The sequence below is a fragment of the Giraffa tippelskirchi genome, chromosome 3, assembly GCF_054371585.1.
Source record: "Giraffa tippelskirchi isolate mGirTip1 chromosome 3, T2T-mGirTip1v1.2.pri, whole genome shotgun sequence".
In the NCBI taxonomy this organism is placed as follows: Eukaryota; Metazoa; Chordata; class Mammalia; order Artiodactyla; family Giraffidae; genus Giraffa; species Giraffa tippelskirchi.
This window is the reverse complement of record NC_137277.1, coordinates 187795967-187810812: the sequence shown is the minus strand read 5'-3', so window position 1 is coordinate 187810812 and position 14846 is coordinate 187795967. Positions and strand designations below refer to the sequence as shown.

Sequence of the window (14846 nt, the reverse complement as noted above, 5' to 3'; positions counted from 1 at the left end):
TGTGAAGAGAACTGGACCAACTCACCCCTCCGGTCACCTGGGCTGTAACCCAGTAGCAGGTGGTCCAGAGGGTTTGGGGACGCGTGGAAGTGGGGAGGGGAGGCCTGTTGGGGAGCCCAGCGCCTCAGGGGTACTGCTAACCCAGAAAAGGCTTTTTTAAACCCATGGAGCCCAAGGGCTGGCGGGCTGGCACGGGCCCCCTCACCCCCGGCGGCGGGCAGGATGGGGGCGGCACCCGCGCGCGGGCCGGGTCAGCCTGGGCTGGAGGAGGGAGCGCAGAGCGCCGCGCACCTACCTGCAGGTGGTTGGGGTACACGTCGCCCTCGGAAAGCGAGTCCACCAGGTCCTCCTCGTCCAGCGTGGCCCGCTTGTAGGTCGACATCTGCAAAGTCAAGTGCAGCACCGACTCTCTTAGCGCCTCCATGGCTCCCACGCCCGAATGGGGAGAACGGGGAAGCGGGCACCCGCCGCCTGCGCCGCCGCCGCGCCCCGCCCCGGCCGGGACACCGGGACCGGCCCACGGCCAGGCCCGCGCCGGGGGAGGGGAGGGGGGTCCCGCCTCCCTCCGCCACCCCCGCCCCTTCCCCGCTTACGCAATCCCGCGCCTCACCCCCAGCGCCGACAGCGCGGCGGCCACCGGACGCGGCGGCCACCGGCTCCGCATGCTGCGCCCCGCGACGCCCGCTCCCCGCCGGGTCCCCGCCGCCGCGCGCTCGCGGCTCTGGCCGGGGAGGGCCGGCCGTGGGGCTGGGCCCGGCCTCGCACCACCTTCGAGGGCGGAGCCTGGTCCGCGCGGCTCCAGCTCCCTCCCCCGCCGCCGCGCCGGGAGACTGCCCCCCAGAGTCCCCGGGAAGACGGAGCCTTCTCCCGTTCCCCGAGGTCGGGGGTGGGGGGTGGGGGTCGGGGAGAGGCCCCTCCCGCTTGCAGGCAGGAAGGGGCTCGCGGCCACCCTTCCTTCTAAGAAACATGAAGTCCCCCATCTATAAGCCGTGGTGGCAGATGCCAAAAGTCAGGTGTTAGGAAAGGGCCCCTAGTTTGGCCGCAAAGGTCAAGAGAGAAGTTTCTCTAGCCATTGTCCCTTAGCTGCGCCAAGAGCGGCCTCTCCCGTGGGAGAAAGATTGGGGGAAACACACACACACACACACACACACACACACACAGACACACACACGGGGAATAAAAAAGGCATGCGCCTCCTCTCATTTCCCCCTTCCTTTAGTTCAGGGGTCTTTAAGCCAGAGTTCACGATGATCTCAGAAAATTCCAGAGCACTCTCCTGACTTAGAATGAAAAATGTTCTGTGCGTGCTGGAGGGAAGCCCATGCTTGGCTCCGGGCTCCAAGGTGTGATCTTACCCTCAAAACAGGAACAGTTTTGGGGTGAGCTGACAGCCAGGAAGAGAACCGTTCCCTCCACCTTCCCTCAAAGGTGGGGCACTCTGGACACCGGGCACTTTCCCTGCCCCTCAAGGTCCCACAAAAGCCTACCCAGCAGTTTCCCAAAGGACCCTCCATGTCTGGTGAGACCTGGAACCCCCCTGCATTTATAGGTTTTTCTCAGCTTTCCGAAGCGCGCTCCTGTTCCCTCCCATGGTTGACTCCACAGATGCATGAAGGAACAGGTACAGAAGGCTGAGGGCCACCTGGGCTGACAGTCATGGTGACAGCTCCCAAGGTCTCCTGGCTTCACCTCCTGCCTTCTTACAGCCTGCTCTGCAGCCAGAGCCCAGCCTGCAACAGGAAATTCAGATCCTGTTACCTTTGCTCCAAATTCTGCGGGGACAGTCCCCTTACCGGTCCCCGGTGGCCCCTGCCCACCCTGCCCCTTGTCCCACCTCGCTCAGGCCCCAACTTCTCCCGCCCTCCCTCTGTTCCTCAGATTCTTCAAGTGTCTCCTGCCTTCGAGACCTTTATAGCACAGTTCCATCTGTCTGGAACATTCTCTCCTCTCTCTGCTCCTCCCATGCAGGCTCCTGTTGCAGATAGATGTCAGCATAAACGTCACACCCTCAAATGTCCCAGCCACCCCGAGCAGAACCCAAATTCTCGATCACAGCAACCTGTCTTACTGCAGTCTGTTACTTATTTATGCTGGTCTTTACGTCTATCTCCTTCCCCCTCCCCAAAATTGTGAGCTTTATCAGGGCTGGGACCTTGTCTGACACAGAGAATCCCCATCGCCTGCCATAGCACAGGCGCTCCAAACACTGTTAAAATGAATGTGAGAACAAGTAAAGCAGAAGTGAAAATTACTCTAGGGCAGGGCCTTGAAACTGCATCTAATTTTGCAATACCCAAGGACAAGGGGAACATGTCTGAGGACCTTGGGGAAGGCAGGGTCCGTGGGAAGAATTTTAATTCTGGGGTCTTCTGCTCCGCTCCCATTGGGGGCAGGACTTCCCATTACCCACTGGAGAAACAGAAAGGACCACCGGGCTGTTTTAATTTCACCCTGGGTTGTTTTTTTTTTTTTTTTTTTAGGGAAACCAGTTACACTAAGTAACGGGTGTTAACTGACCCAGGAAAAAGACCCTTGAAAAGAAACTCAAGTCACCAAACACCCCCCGTGCCAGGCACGGCAGGCAGCTACTGTTTCCTGGGTGCTTAGAGGGATGAAGTATTTGTCGGTTCTTTTACACTCATCATCTCACTGAAGCCTCTCGCTGTTTGCTCTGAAGCAGGTATCATCGGCCTCTTTTACAGAACCTGAAACCGAGGCTTGGGGAAGTAACTGGCCCAGGTGTAGTGAAGCAATGCCTTCTCCTTCTTCCATCTCAACTCAGAGATCAGCCCTTCTGGCAAGCTCTCCTGACCAGTCTTCTCTGACCCCAGGCAGCCTCAGGCCCCCTGTGCTATTGCCTTCCCCCGCCCCTCCCCACAGCCCACGTTTCCTTCTACTGATGCACACAGCACCTTAACTAGGAGAACCTTGAAGGGAGGGCTGGGTCCTGCGAGGCCCTACATCCCCAAAGGCCTAGAGTGGGGCTGGAGCTTCCACAGGCATCTGAGCGAAGGTGAGAGGCAAGGGAGGAGGCTGGCAGCCCATCCCAGGGGCTGAGGCCGGCTTGTCCATGCAGGAATGACCGGGGAAGCTCACATACCTCTGGAGTAGAAATCCGAGGAGACTGAAAGCTGTTTATTTTTCAGCACACAAAAGATGAGGGGCCCTTCTTGAGATGCCGCCTGCCCTGGGGCCGGGGAGTGAAACTGAACCCACCTCGGACATGGGAATGGCTTAGCCGTCTCTGCTCCGTGGGGAGCACCGTGGGCCCCAGTCAGCAGGTGGCATTCCAATGATGGGGGGCTGGGTGGGGGGAGCCCTGTCTCTTACCCACCTGGTTCTGGGTGGGGCCCTCCGCTCACTGTCTTGCCTGATCCCCACACCCACCAAAGCCCCAGCCTCAGCAGGTATCACTTCCTTTTCATGGGAGATGTGGGAGGGGACCAGGCCTGGAGAGGGGCTCTGCAGAACAAACACCGCTGATGAACTGCTGGGCCCCAGGCATCCGTATCCCTCCTGACCCCGGGAAGCCCTGTGCGGTGGGATCTCCACCTCCCACTTCCACTTGGCAGAGGAGGAGACTGAGGATGGGGGAGGCGGCAGCCTCTCCAGCCCTCTCGCAGGTCCCCTGCCTGGCTAGAGAGTCAGAGAAACTGGATATTGAGTTCTGGCCACCTCCAGCCTCCAGAGAACCCCGGGCACTCAGCTCCTACGCAGCAGAGCGGGACCTGGACCGTGGGGCCTCCTGGCCTCCTGGCCCCTTGCTCTTTGCAGAAGGGGAGCTGCTGTTCCAGGTGGGGATGGCATGGACTTCAGGGGCACCGAGCGTCAGGGCGGCCAGGGCTGTTCTCCCTAATGGCCTCATTTGTGGTCGTGGGGACACCCACAGCCAGGCAGCTTTACGGAAAGGGACGAACAACTGTGGCTTTGTGGGGAGATGCTGCCCTGATCTGCATGCTCCTCTCCCGGCCCCGCTGAGCTGTGGATGAGAAGTGAGGGCCTGGAGTTCGTGAGAAGGGCTGGGCAGAGCCCAGGAGTGGAGCAGTGGGAGCCATCACAGAGAGAGCGATGAAAGACAGACAGATGGAGGGTGAGATGGTGCCCGGCTCTGGAAACCCCACCCTGTGGAAATTAAAAGGCCTGAGATGAAACAGAAACGAGAAGTGTTATAAACGCTCATGTGTTTCTGATGACAAAGGCCTCCGGGCTCAGTGGCACTGGGCGCGACCGGGTCATCTTTCCTAACCACGTCAGTCACTCCGATGGCTTTTGTGTTGCTTTGCCCAAAGGAGGGGGATCTTCCAAGAAACTGAGAGCTCGTCAGAGGCAATAAAAAAAAGAAAGAGCAGCTGTGAGTAAAATTCAGTGAAACGTAGAGGCTTGGAACTCCTTGACCACAGCCCACAAGTCATTTTCACATTCTGAGTCTCAGCTTCTTAGAGATGCTGCCCTGTGGCCAGAGCCCCCATCACTTCTTGTCTCTTATGCCGGTAATTAGTTGAGATCTGTTAAGTCCTTATGGGTATGTGTGCTCAGTCGTGTCTGACTCTATGCAAGCCCATGGACTGTAGTCCTCCAGGCTCCTCTGTCCCTGGGATTCTCCAGGCAAGAATACTGGAGTGGGTAGCCATTCCCTTCTCCAGAGGATCTTCCTAACCCAGGGATTGAACCTGTGTTCCCCGTGTCTCCTGCAATTGGCTTCCCTGGTGGCTCAGAGGGTAAAGAATCTGCCTGCAATACGCAAGACCTGGGCTCGATCCCTGGGTTGGGAAGATCCTCTGAAGAAGGGAAAGGCTCCCCACTCCAGTATTCTGGCCTGGAGAATTCCACGGACAGAGGAGCCTGGCAGGCTATACAGTCCATGGGGTCACAAAGAGTCGGACATGACTGAGCGACTTTCACTTCACTTCCTGCATTGGTAGGTGGATTCTTTACCACCGGCACCACCTGGGAAGCCCACCTAATACGCACTCATGTTTTATGCTGCTCCTGCTGCTGCTGCTAAGTCGCTTCAGTTGTGTCTGACTCTGTGCAACCCCATAGACAGCCCACCAGGCTCCTCTGTCCCCGGGATTCTCCAGGCAAGAATACTGGAGTGGGTTGCCATGTCCTTCCCCGTGTTTTATGCTAGTTAAATACTTATGTTTGACAAGGACAATAATATAGTGAGGAAAAGCTCTAGTTCCAAGCTTCAGTTCAGATCCTCACTACGCCACGTCCCAGCTGTGTGAGCCTGGACAAGTGACTCAGCCTCTCCGCCTCAGCAGTCTCATCTGTAAAATGGGGGTGATAATAATAGCACCTCCCTCATAGGACTGTTGCGACACTTAGTTAATATGAAGTGCTTAGGGACTTCCCTGGTCATCCAATGGTTAAGAATCCACCTGCCAATGCAGGGGACACGGGTCCTATCCCTGGTCTGGGAAGATCCACATGCTGTGGAGCAACTAAGTCTGTGTGCTACAACTACTGAAGCCTGCGCGCCCCAGAGCCCACCGCCTCAATTAGAGAAGCCCCTGCAATAAGGCCCGCCTACCGCAAAGAAGAGTAGCCCCTGCTCGCTGCAACTAAAGAAAGCCCGTGCCTAACAACAAAGACGCAGTGCAGCCCAAAATAAAATTTTTAAAAATCTAAAACTTAAAAACAAATAAAGTGCTTAGAACAGTGCTGGGCACACAGCACATTCCCACCAAGAGTTCACTGTTACTATTTGTATCATCACTACTTATAAGACACGGGGCTCAGAAGCCTCCAAGTGATCCACACTGCCTAAAAGGCAAAATCCAAACTCCTTAGCTTGACATGCAAGGACTCCCCTGAACTGGCCCAAACCTGCCTCCCCAGACTCACCCTCCACACAGCTCTCAGGTTTATGGCCGTCACACTGACCCCTGAGCTATCCCTGCAGGCGCTGACCTCCCAAAAGGAGTTCGCTGAGCCCATGATGTCTATCAGGCCCCAGGCTGTAAGCTGAGGGGGTAGCACTTGCTCCCCACCCTCAAAGGACCTTTGACTGATACCCTCTCTCCCAAGTCCCCTACTCAGTGGCCCAGTGGCTGAGACTCTGCACTCCCAATGCAGGGCGCCCGGGTTTGATCCTTGGTCAGGGAACTAGAGCCCCCATGCCACAACTAAGACTCGATGCTGCCAAAAAAATACAAAATGCTGTCTCCACCACAGCTACTGATCTCCACGTCTAGCCTACCTCTTCCTCCAGGAAGTCCCCCCCCTCCTCCCCAGTCAGAGGGCATCATGCCCATCCCTCTGGTGTACCCTAAGCACAGCACTTGCATCTCATTCAGGCCTTTGTCCAGGTGTCTTCATTGCAGGGATGGACCTGAGGGATGGACAACAATTACGTTATTTCCCTCCATCCCTGGTATCCAGCACAGAACCTGGTATATAGATAATTAGTTAATTTGTATCCAAGATTTTCACTCAGGCAAAGGCATCTGCGACTTCAGTGAAGAAGAAACAGGGTTTAGTTGCTTGATGACAAGTAAAATTCAAATAGGACAACTCTGGGCAAGGAGCATATAGTAAAAATATAGCCATCACTCCTGGAGATGACACCAGATAACATCTATCTACTGCTACTGTTACATGATCTATAACATTGCTCAGTGTCTTTTACATGAGAAATTTCCATGTGATTAATTTCTTTCTTGTTTTAAATATTTATTCATTTGGCTGTGCCAGGTCTTCGCTGCAGCACTCGAGACCTTTAGTCTTAACAGCAGCATGCAGGATCTTTAGTTGCAGCATATGGGAATCGTTAGTTGCGGCATGTGGGATCTAGTTCCTTGACCAGGGATCGAACCCAGGCTGAGTGCACTGGGAGTGCAGAGTCTTAGCCACTGGACACGTTGGGAAGTCCTTCCATGTGATTAAGTCCTTTTTAATTTTACCACAAAGTTCCTGGAGGAGTGAACTGCTTCTTAGCTCTTTGATAAGAAGAATGGCAGGGATTAGCTGAGGAGGCTCTCAGCCGAATCAAGCACGTCCCTGGCCTTTATGTTCAGCTTTGTCCTCGTCCACATTTTCTGCTCTATTTTCTCTGCTCCTGATTTTTCATCTCTACTGTGCATCATTTGATTGAATGTGTTTCAGCCGCAACCCATCATGAATCCTTTCTGGAATAAAGTGAATTTGAAACAACCTGCATCACGAAACATCCCTGCCCTGCCTTGGCTCTCCTGGGACTGCAGCTTCAATATACTTATTCAACAGCGGGAATGAAGGAGTAAAGGCAGACCTGGGCCCAACCCCAGGTTCCCTGGATCGTGTGACCACGTCATTTCCCTCCTAAGGCCTCGGCTTCCGCAATATAAAGTGTTGTTTTTTTTTTAATCTATTTGGCTGCGCTGGTATTAGTTGCAGCATATGAACTCTTAGTTGTGGCATGTGGGATCTAGCTCCCCGACCAGGGATTGAGCCCAGGTTCCCTGCATTGGGAGTGTGGAGTCTTAGCCACTGGACCACCAGGGGAGTCCCTGAAAAGATTTAATGAGCTGAAACTGCCCAGCACCAAGCATCCCATCCCATCCCATCCCAGGTGGCCTGGCACCTGGGGGGAAACACTGCAGCCTCATAGCTGCTTTTGTTTATTCTCCTCCCTCAGCTTTCCCATTTGCTTCTGCGCCCGTCCAGGTTTGCTGATCTTGGCCTTAGCTCAGTTAACATTGGCTGTGAATCTCACTCTGTGCCGTACTCAAGGCAAAAACAACTGTCTTCCTGGGTGATCAAGGCTAATGTCCACAATGATAAGTCCAATTAGAAAGGATAGGAGGTACTCCTGCCACGATGGGATGCAAACGGCACTTGACCTCTGTGCTTTCCCTCCCAAAGCAACGGCCACAGTCAAGATGGACTTAAGGAGACACAACAACTAAACGTAGTGGGGTATGCTTGGCGGGGGGCTTCCCTGGTAGCTCAGCTGGTAAAGAATCCGCCTGCAATGCACGAGACCCCAGCTCGATTCCTGGGTCGGGAAGATACCATGGAGAAGGGATAGGCTACCCACTCCAGTGTTCTTGCCTGGAGAATCCCCATGGACAGAGGTGCCTGGCGGGCTACAGTCCATGGGGTTGCAAATAGTTGGACACGACTGAGCAAGTAAGCACAGTATATGCTTGGTGGGATCCTAGAACAGAAAAAGGACCGTAGGCAGAAGCTTAAAGAAACTGAGGGAATTCCCTGGCAGCCAGGTGGTTACGGCTTGGTGCTTCCAATGCTGTGACCCAGGGTTCAATCCCTCGTTGGGGAACTAAGATCCCACAAGCCATGTGACGTGGCAAAAAAAAAAAAATTGAAAAAAAAAAAGACAAATTAAGGGACTTCCTTGGTGGGCCAGTAGTTGGGACTCCATGCATCCAATGCAAGGGGCTTGGGTTCCATCTCTAGTCCAGGAACTAAGATCTCGCATAGTGCGGCCAAAAAAAAAAAAAAAAAAAGAGGCATAAAAGACTTTAGTTAGTAACAATGTATCAATGTTAGTTCGTTAATTGTGACAAATGTGCTGCTGCTGCTGCTAAGTCACTTCAGTCCTGTCCGACTCTGTGCGACCCCATAGACGGCAGCCCACCAGGCTCCCCCGTCCCCGGGATTCTCCAGGCAAGAACACTGGAGTGGGTTGTCATTGCCTTCTCCAATGCATGAAAGTGAAAAGTGAAAGTGAAGTCGCTCATTCATGTCTTAGCGACCCCATGGACTGCAGCCCACCAGGCTCCTCCGCCCATGGGATTCTCCAGGCAAGAGCACTGGAGTGGGCTGCCACTGCCCTCTCCAAATGTACCATGTCATATATAAATAATAGGGGAACCCGGTGTGGGGTATAAAGGAACTCTCTTCAATCTTCCCAGTGATCTATACATCTAAAATGGATCTAAAATAAAATGTTTATTTAAAAAAAAATAACTAGCTGCCCCCTAAAACAGATAACAAAGTTGTTGACACCAACACAAGCCCAGCACCACCCGATTCTCAAGGCTCTTTTATACCTTGGTCTCATTTGTGTCTCACGATGCATCACCCTGTGGAACAAATCCAGGGACCCGTTTCACAGATGAAGAGACTGAGGACAGAGAAGAAGGAAGCAGCTTGCCCTTTGGGCAGAGCTGGGACTCAAGCCCGGATCCTCCTGGCCCTCTGAGATCCTCTTCCTCTTTCCTCGTGCTACCCCTGGGGCCTGGCTCTCTAGGTCGACTCCTTTTGGAGACGACAGGCTGCTCGTCTGAGATGTGGGAAATAGAGGAATACAACTGGGTGTGGGCTGGGGGAGAGAGATTGCACTTTAGGCCGGGTGGGGCTGGAGGCCTGGGCACGCAGAGGGGGAAGGTGAGCAGGACCAAGGGGGCAGTTAGGAGTTCAGGGAGGCCTAAAGGTGAGGAAGACCAGAAGGCCAAGGGCACAGAGCTTACATGGGAGGTCAAGGTGGCTCACCACCTCCAGGGTGAAGGCTGCAGCTCTGCTAGTCAATGAGTCAGTCACCCTTGTCTGGGACCAGAGTCCCAGGCTGGGCTCCCCCTAATGTGCTGGCAGTGGGAGACCGGCCCACACATGCAGGGAGCTGGAAAACACTCACCCACTTGGCCTGGTGTTGACTCACCTGCCCGGGGGCCCCGGGAGTCATTGAGAGCCTTCAGCGGACTGCGCCCCAGCACCTGCGGAGGCGGCCAGCCCACACCCAGGCCCAGCTTGGCCAGTAGCCTCTTCTTTACTCCTTGACACAGGCCCTTACCACCTTGCTGACTGTCCAGCCCCGCTGCAAGGCTCCTACCTTGCCTCTCTCCACCCCACCTGCCTGCCTCCATCTCTGTCCCTCTGTCCAGGCCCACTTGGTTCTGCCCCTCCTCTGCCTGGAAGCCTTCCCTGATTTAGAACCCCTCACTCCCCCGAGTCCGCCATCTCCCAGCTAGCTCCAGCAGAACTGTTTGGACTAACTGATATGATCCAGTCACTCTCCTCCTTCTCACGAAGGTTCCCTGGAACTGGTAGGAGAAAGCGTGCGTCTTGGTGGGGTTCCCAACCTCCGCCCCCTCAGTCTGCTCCTGGATCCTCTCCAGCATCCCTCTGATGCCTGAGCCTCAGTAAAGCATGAATAGTCAGTCCCATAAACATACTGTGCTTTCTCTTCCAGGCCTTGGCATATCCACTGTCTCCTGTCTGGGAGGCTTTTCCTCTCTTCCTTCCCCTGTCTAACCCCTCAGCTCAGATGCATCTTCCTACAGGCAGCCTTCTCGGACTTTACTGTGATCCCTGAAGGCAGCTACACAGCCTTCTAGCATCTCAACCCAATAGAGTGACCAGCAGCCAACTGCAGCTGTGTGACCTTGACAGAGCTTTCTGTACTTTGGTTTTCTCTCCTATCAAATGATTGTGATATCTACTTCATAGGGTCTTTATGCGTGCCTGCTAAGTCACTTCTGTCGTGTCTCTTTGCGACCGTTTGGACTGTAGCCCACCAGGCCTCTCTGTCCATGGGATTTCCCAAGCAAGGATACCAGAGTGGGTAGCCATTCCTTTCTCCGGGGGATCTTCCAGAACTAGGGATCAAACCTAGGTCTCCTGCACTGCAGGCAGATTCTTTACTGTCTGAGCCACCAGGGAAGTCCCAGGGTGTGTGTGTGTGTGTGTGTGTGTGTGTGCGCTAAGTCATTCAGTCGTGTCCGACTCTCTGTGACCCCATGGACTGTAGCCCACCAGGCTCCTCTGTCTATGGGATTCTCCAGGGTTGCCATTTCCTCCTCCAAGGGATCTTCCTGACCCAGGGACCAAACCCATGTCTCTTTCAGCTCCTGCATTGGCCAGGCGAGTTCTTTACCACTAGCGCCTCCTGGGAAGCCCCAGGGTCTTTATATGCATTAAATAAGACGCCTGAAGTCCTCAGTCCAGTGCCCCGCAGAGAAGTAGAGTTCAGGAGATGTTACTGTGTGGGCGGTGGGTTCAGAAAGGGCTGGCTCTTCACGCTGAAGATGATGGAAGATGGGAAGGGGAGGAACTGGGAGGACCCGTGGGCCCACCGTGCTTTAACTTGACACTACACAGGGTGATTTAACTTTAACTCCCAATTACACAGTGTAAAACAACTGTAGTACAAGAAGGGTCAGTAACTTGCCCCAGAGTCACACAGCTGGTAACTAACAAAGCCCGGGCTGCAGTCCAGATGCATCTATTTGCAAAGCCCATGGTTTTGCCATTATGACAAATATGACTGTAGCACCCACCTGCTCCATCCTTACCACTTCAGGCACCACTTCTCAGACGGGTCAAAGGAGCTGAGTTGTCCACTTTTTGGGGGGGGGGTGCTGTACAGTGCGGCACGTGGGATCTTAGTTCCCTGATCAGGGATCAAGCCCGTGTGCCCTGCATTTGAAGCACGGAGTCTTAACCACAGGACCACCAGGGAAGTCCCAGGGGCCGAGTTGCCCGCTGTTACCACTGAGCCATCAAGTATTGAGACGGACCAGAAACGTGGAGCAGGCCCTAAGCTGTGCAGGACGACCAGGCTGGGAAGACCAAGCGTGCCTGAGCGCTTGCTGACCTAATCACATCAAACCTAGGACAAAGTTAATCTGTCTCACTTAGTGACATTTATAATGGTGATGACTGAGCAGCCTAGTAATTAGGCTCAAGCAGGAAGCGGTTCATGGAAATGGTTGTAATTAGTATCTGTGTTACACAGGTGGGAGAGAGAGGGCTGGGGAGAGGGCGGGGAGGAGGCGGGTGGGGCAGGAAGTTTGGGGGATCCCTTGGATCCCTGAACTGAGGGTGGCCAGGGCCCTCGGTTTGCGCCAGGCCCTGGGCAGACTTACTCATGTGGATGCTCCTGTTTAGATTTCATGATAAACTCCATGATGTGGGCCCTATCACTCCTTTTCGAGGGAGAGGGAACAGGCTCAGAGAGGTCAATTCACTTGGGCAAAGTCACACAGCCAGTGAAGAACAGAGCCAGGCTCCACACGGGCCTGCTCATACCCATCTCCAGTCCAGAGATGTCCTGGACCGTGGGAGGTAACCAGGGCTTGGGCTGGGAGGCAGAAGATCTATATCCTGGACCCATTTCTGACACTGCCTCACCCTGGGCCTTGGCAAGTGGTTCCCCTTCCCCAAGACAAAAAGAAGTATGCCTGTCAGGCTGGGAGTGGCTGAACGGGTGAACTTGGGAGGTAGGCCCCGTCACCATCTGAGCCTCAGTGTTCTCATTAGTAAAATGGAGACAACTAACTATTGCCCTCAGGGTTGTAAGGGTTAAGTAAGTTAAGAAACTTGGAACATGTCTGAATATTATCATCATTTATGGGAAAAGCACATGCTTTGGAGTCAGTTTTTCCATCTGTAAAATGGGGAAGTAGTTGCTGGATTTAAACAGTGGTTTGAAAGTATATGTATTTTTAACCCTGTAAGAGTCCTTTATTTACTACTGTTATCTTTAGTTAACACATCCAATTTTATTTTAATATTTTCGAAGTATAATTGACCCAAACGCTGCTATAACTAGTTTCTACAATACAATGATTTGATATTTCTATATGTTGCAAAATGATCACCACAGTAAGTCTAGCTAACATCAGTCACCATGCAAAATTATCACACTATTATTGACCATTCCTCACGTTACACAGTTCATTCCCAAGACTCATTTGTCCCTGCAGGTTTGTACTGTTAATCTCTCTCACCTGTTTCACTTTTTCCCCTACTCGCCTCCCCTCTGGCAACCACCTTTTGTCCTCTGTATCTATGACTCAGTTTCTTTTTGACACATTTATTCATTTTTAAGATTCTACATGTAAGTAAAATCACACTGTATTTGTCTTTCTCTGTCTGACTTATTTTACTGAGCATAATACCCTCTGGGTCCATCCATGTTGTCACAAATGGCAAGATTTTATTTTTAAGGTGTGAGTAGTATCTCATTATACATGTATACGCATACGCATATATATGTGTCTCATGATACATGTATACGCATACGCATATATATGTATCTCATGATACATGTATACGCATACGCATATATATGTGTCTCATGATACATGTATACGCATACGCATATATATGTGTCTCATTATACATGTATACGCATACGCATATATATGTGCCACATCTCCTTTATCCATCCAACTATCAATGGGTACTTAGGTTGCTTCCATATCTTGATTATTTTAAATAATGCTGCAATGAACACTGAAGTGCATATATCTTTTCAAATTAGTGTTTTTGTTTTCTTCAGAAAACTATCCAGGAGTGGATAACATGGTAGTTCTATTTTTAATTTTTTGAAGAATCTTCATACTATTTTTCATAGAGGCTACACCAATTTATATTCCCACTAACAGTGCACAAAGGTTCCCTTTTCTCCACATCCTTGCCAACATTTATTTGTTGCCTTTTTTATAAAAGTCATTCTGACAAGTATGAAGTGATATCTTACTGTGGTTTTGATTTGCATTTCTTTGATGATTAGTGATGTCAGCATTCTTTTCATGTGTCAGCTGACCAGCTGTATGTCTTAGGAAAAATGACCATTCAGGTCCTCTGCCCATTTTTTAACCTGCTTGTTTGCTTTTTTAATGTAGAGTTGTATGAGTTCTTTATATATTTTGGTATTAACTTATCAGATATTATCATATGCAAATATTTTCTCCCATTCAGTATGCTGCCTTTTCATTTTACTGGTAGTTTCACTGACCGTGCAAAAGCTTTTCATTTGATGTGTTCCCAATTGTTTATTTACTTTTGTTTCCCAAGCCTAAGAAGACAGATCCAAAGAATACTTCTAAAAAAATGTCAAAGGGCATACTGCCTATGTTTTCTTCTAGGACTTTTATAGTTTCAGGTCTTACATTTAAACCTTTAATACATCTTGAGTTTATTTTTTGTATACAGTGTGAGAAAGTAGTCCAGTTTGATTCTTTTGCATGTCTAGTTTTCCAACATTGTTTATTAAAGAGGCTCTCTTTTCCCCATTGTATATTCTTGCCTCCTCTGTCATAGATTAATTGACCATGTAAGGGTGGGCTTATTTCTGGACTCTCAACTCTGTTCCATTGATCAGTGTGTCTGTATTTGCTCCAGTATCATATTGTTTTGATTACTGTAGCTTTGTTATAGTTTGAAGTCAGAGAGGATGACATCTTTAGTTTTGTGCTTTTTTCCCCCAAGATTATTTTGACGATTTGGGGGTCTTTTGTGTTTCAAGACAAATTTTAGAATTATTTGTCCTAGTTCTGTGGAAATGCCACTGGTATTTGGATAGGGATTTCATGAACCTGTATATTGCTTTGAGTGGTGTGATCATTTTAACAACAGTAATTCTTCCAGTGCATAAACATGGTGTATCTTTCCATTTTTGGTGTCTTCAATTTATTTCATCAGTGTCTTACAGTTTTTAGTGTACAGGTCTTTTACTACCTTGGTTAAATTTATTCCTAGGTATTTTACTTTTAGATACAATTGTAAACAAGATTGTTTTCTTAATTTCTTTTTCTGATAATTCATTGTTACTGCACAGAAACACAATAGATTACTTAATATTAATTTTGTATCATGCAACTTTACTAAATTAATTCATTTATTGGTTTTAATAGTTTTTTTTTTTTAACGAGCTCTTCAGGATTTTCTATATATGGTGTTATGTCATCTGTAAACTGTGATAGCTTTATTTCTTTCTTTCCAGTTTGGATTCATTTTCTTTTTCTTGTCTGACTGCTGTGGCTAGGACTCTCAATACTATGTTGAATAAAAGTGGTGAGAGTGGGCATTCGGTATTGGTCCTGATCTTAGAGGAATGCTTTCAGATTTTCACCATTGAATATGATGTTAGCCGTGGGCCTGTCATATATGTC

At 50.8% G+C, this 14846-nt stretch overlaps 1 protein-coding gene across 4 annotated transcripts in view; it reads right to left on the bottom strand.

The window, feature by feature from the left end:
* ECE1 (endothelin converting enzyme 1) overlaps positions 1-14846 on the bottom strand; it is a 122488-nt gene that overhangs the window by 62274 nt on the left and 45368 nt on the right. The window contains exons 1-2 of one of the 4 annotated variants that reach the window (XM_081574736.1): positions 594-723; positions 296-382 (exon numbers count right to left, since the gene is read on the bottom strand). In XM_081574736.1, coding sequence (XP_081430862.1) covers positions 296-382 — 87 coding nt within the window. In that variant the 5' untranslated portion in view covers positions 594-723. Of the gene's footprint in view, positions 1-295; positions 383-593; positions 724-14846 lie in introns of those variants that run through there. The other 3 variants (XM_081574733.1, XM_081574734.1, XM_081574735.1) reach the window with 3 other exon arrangements.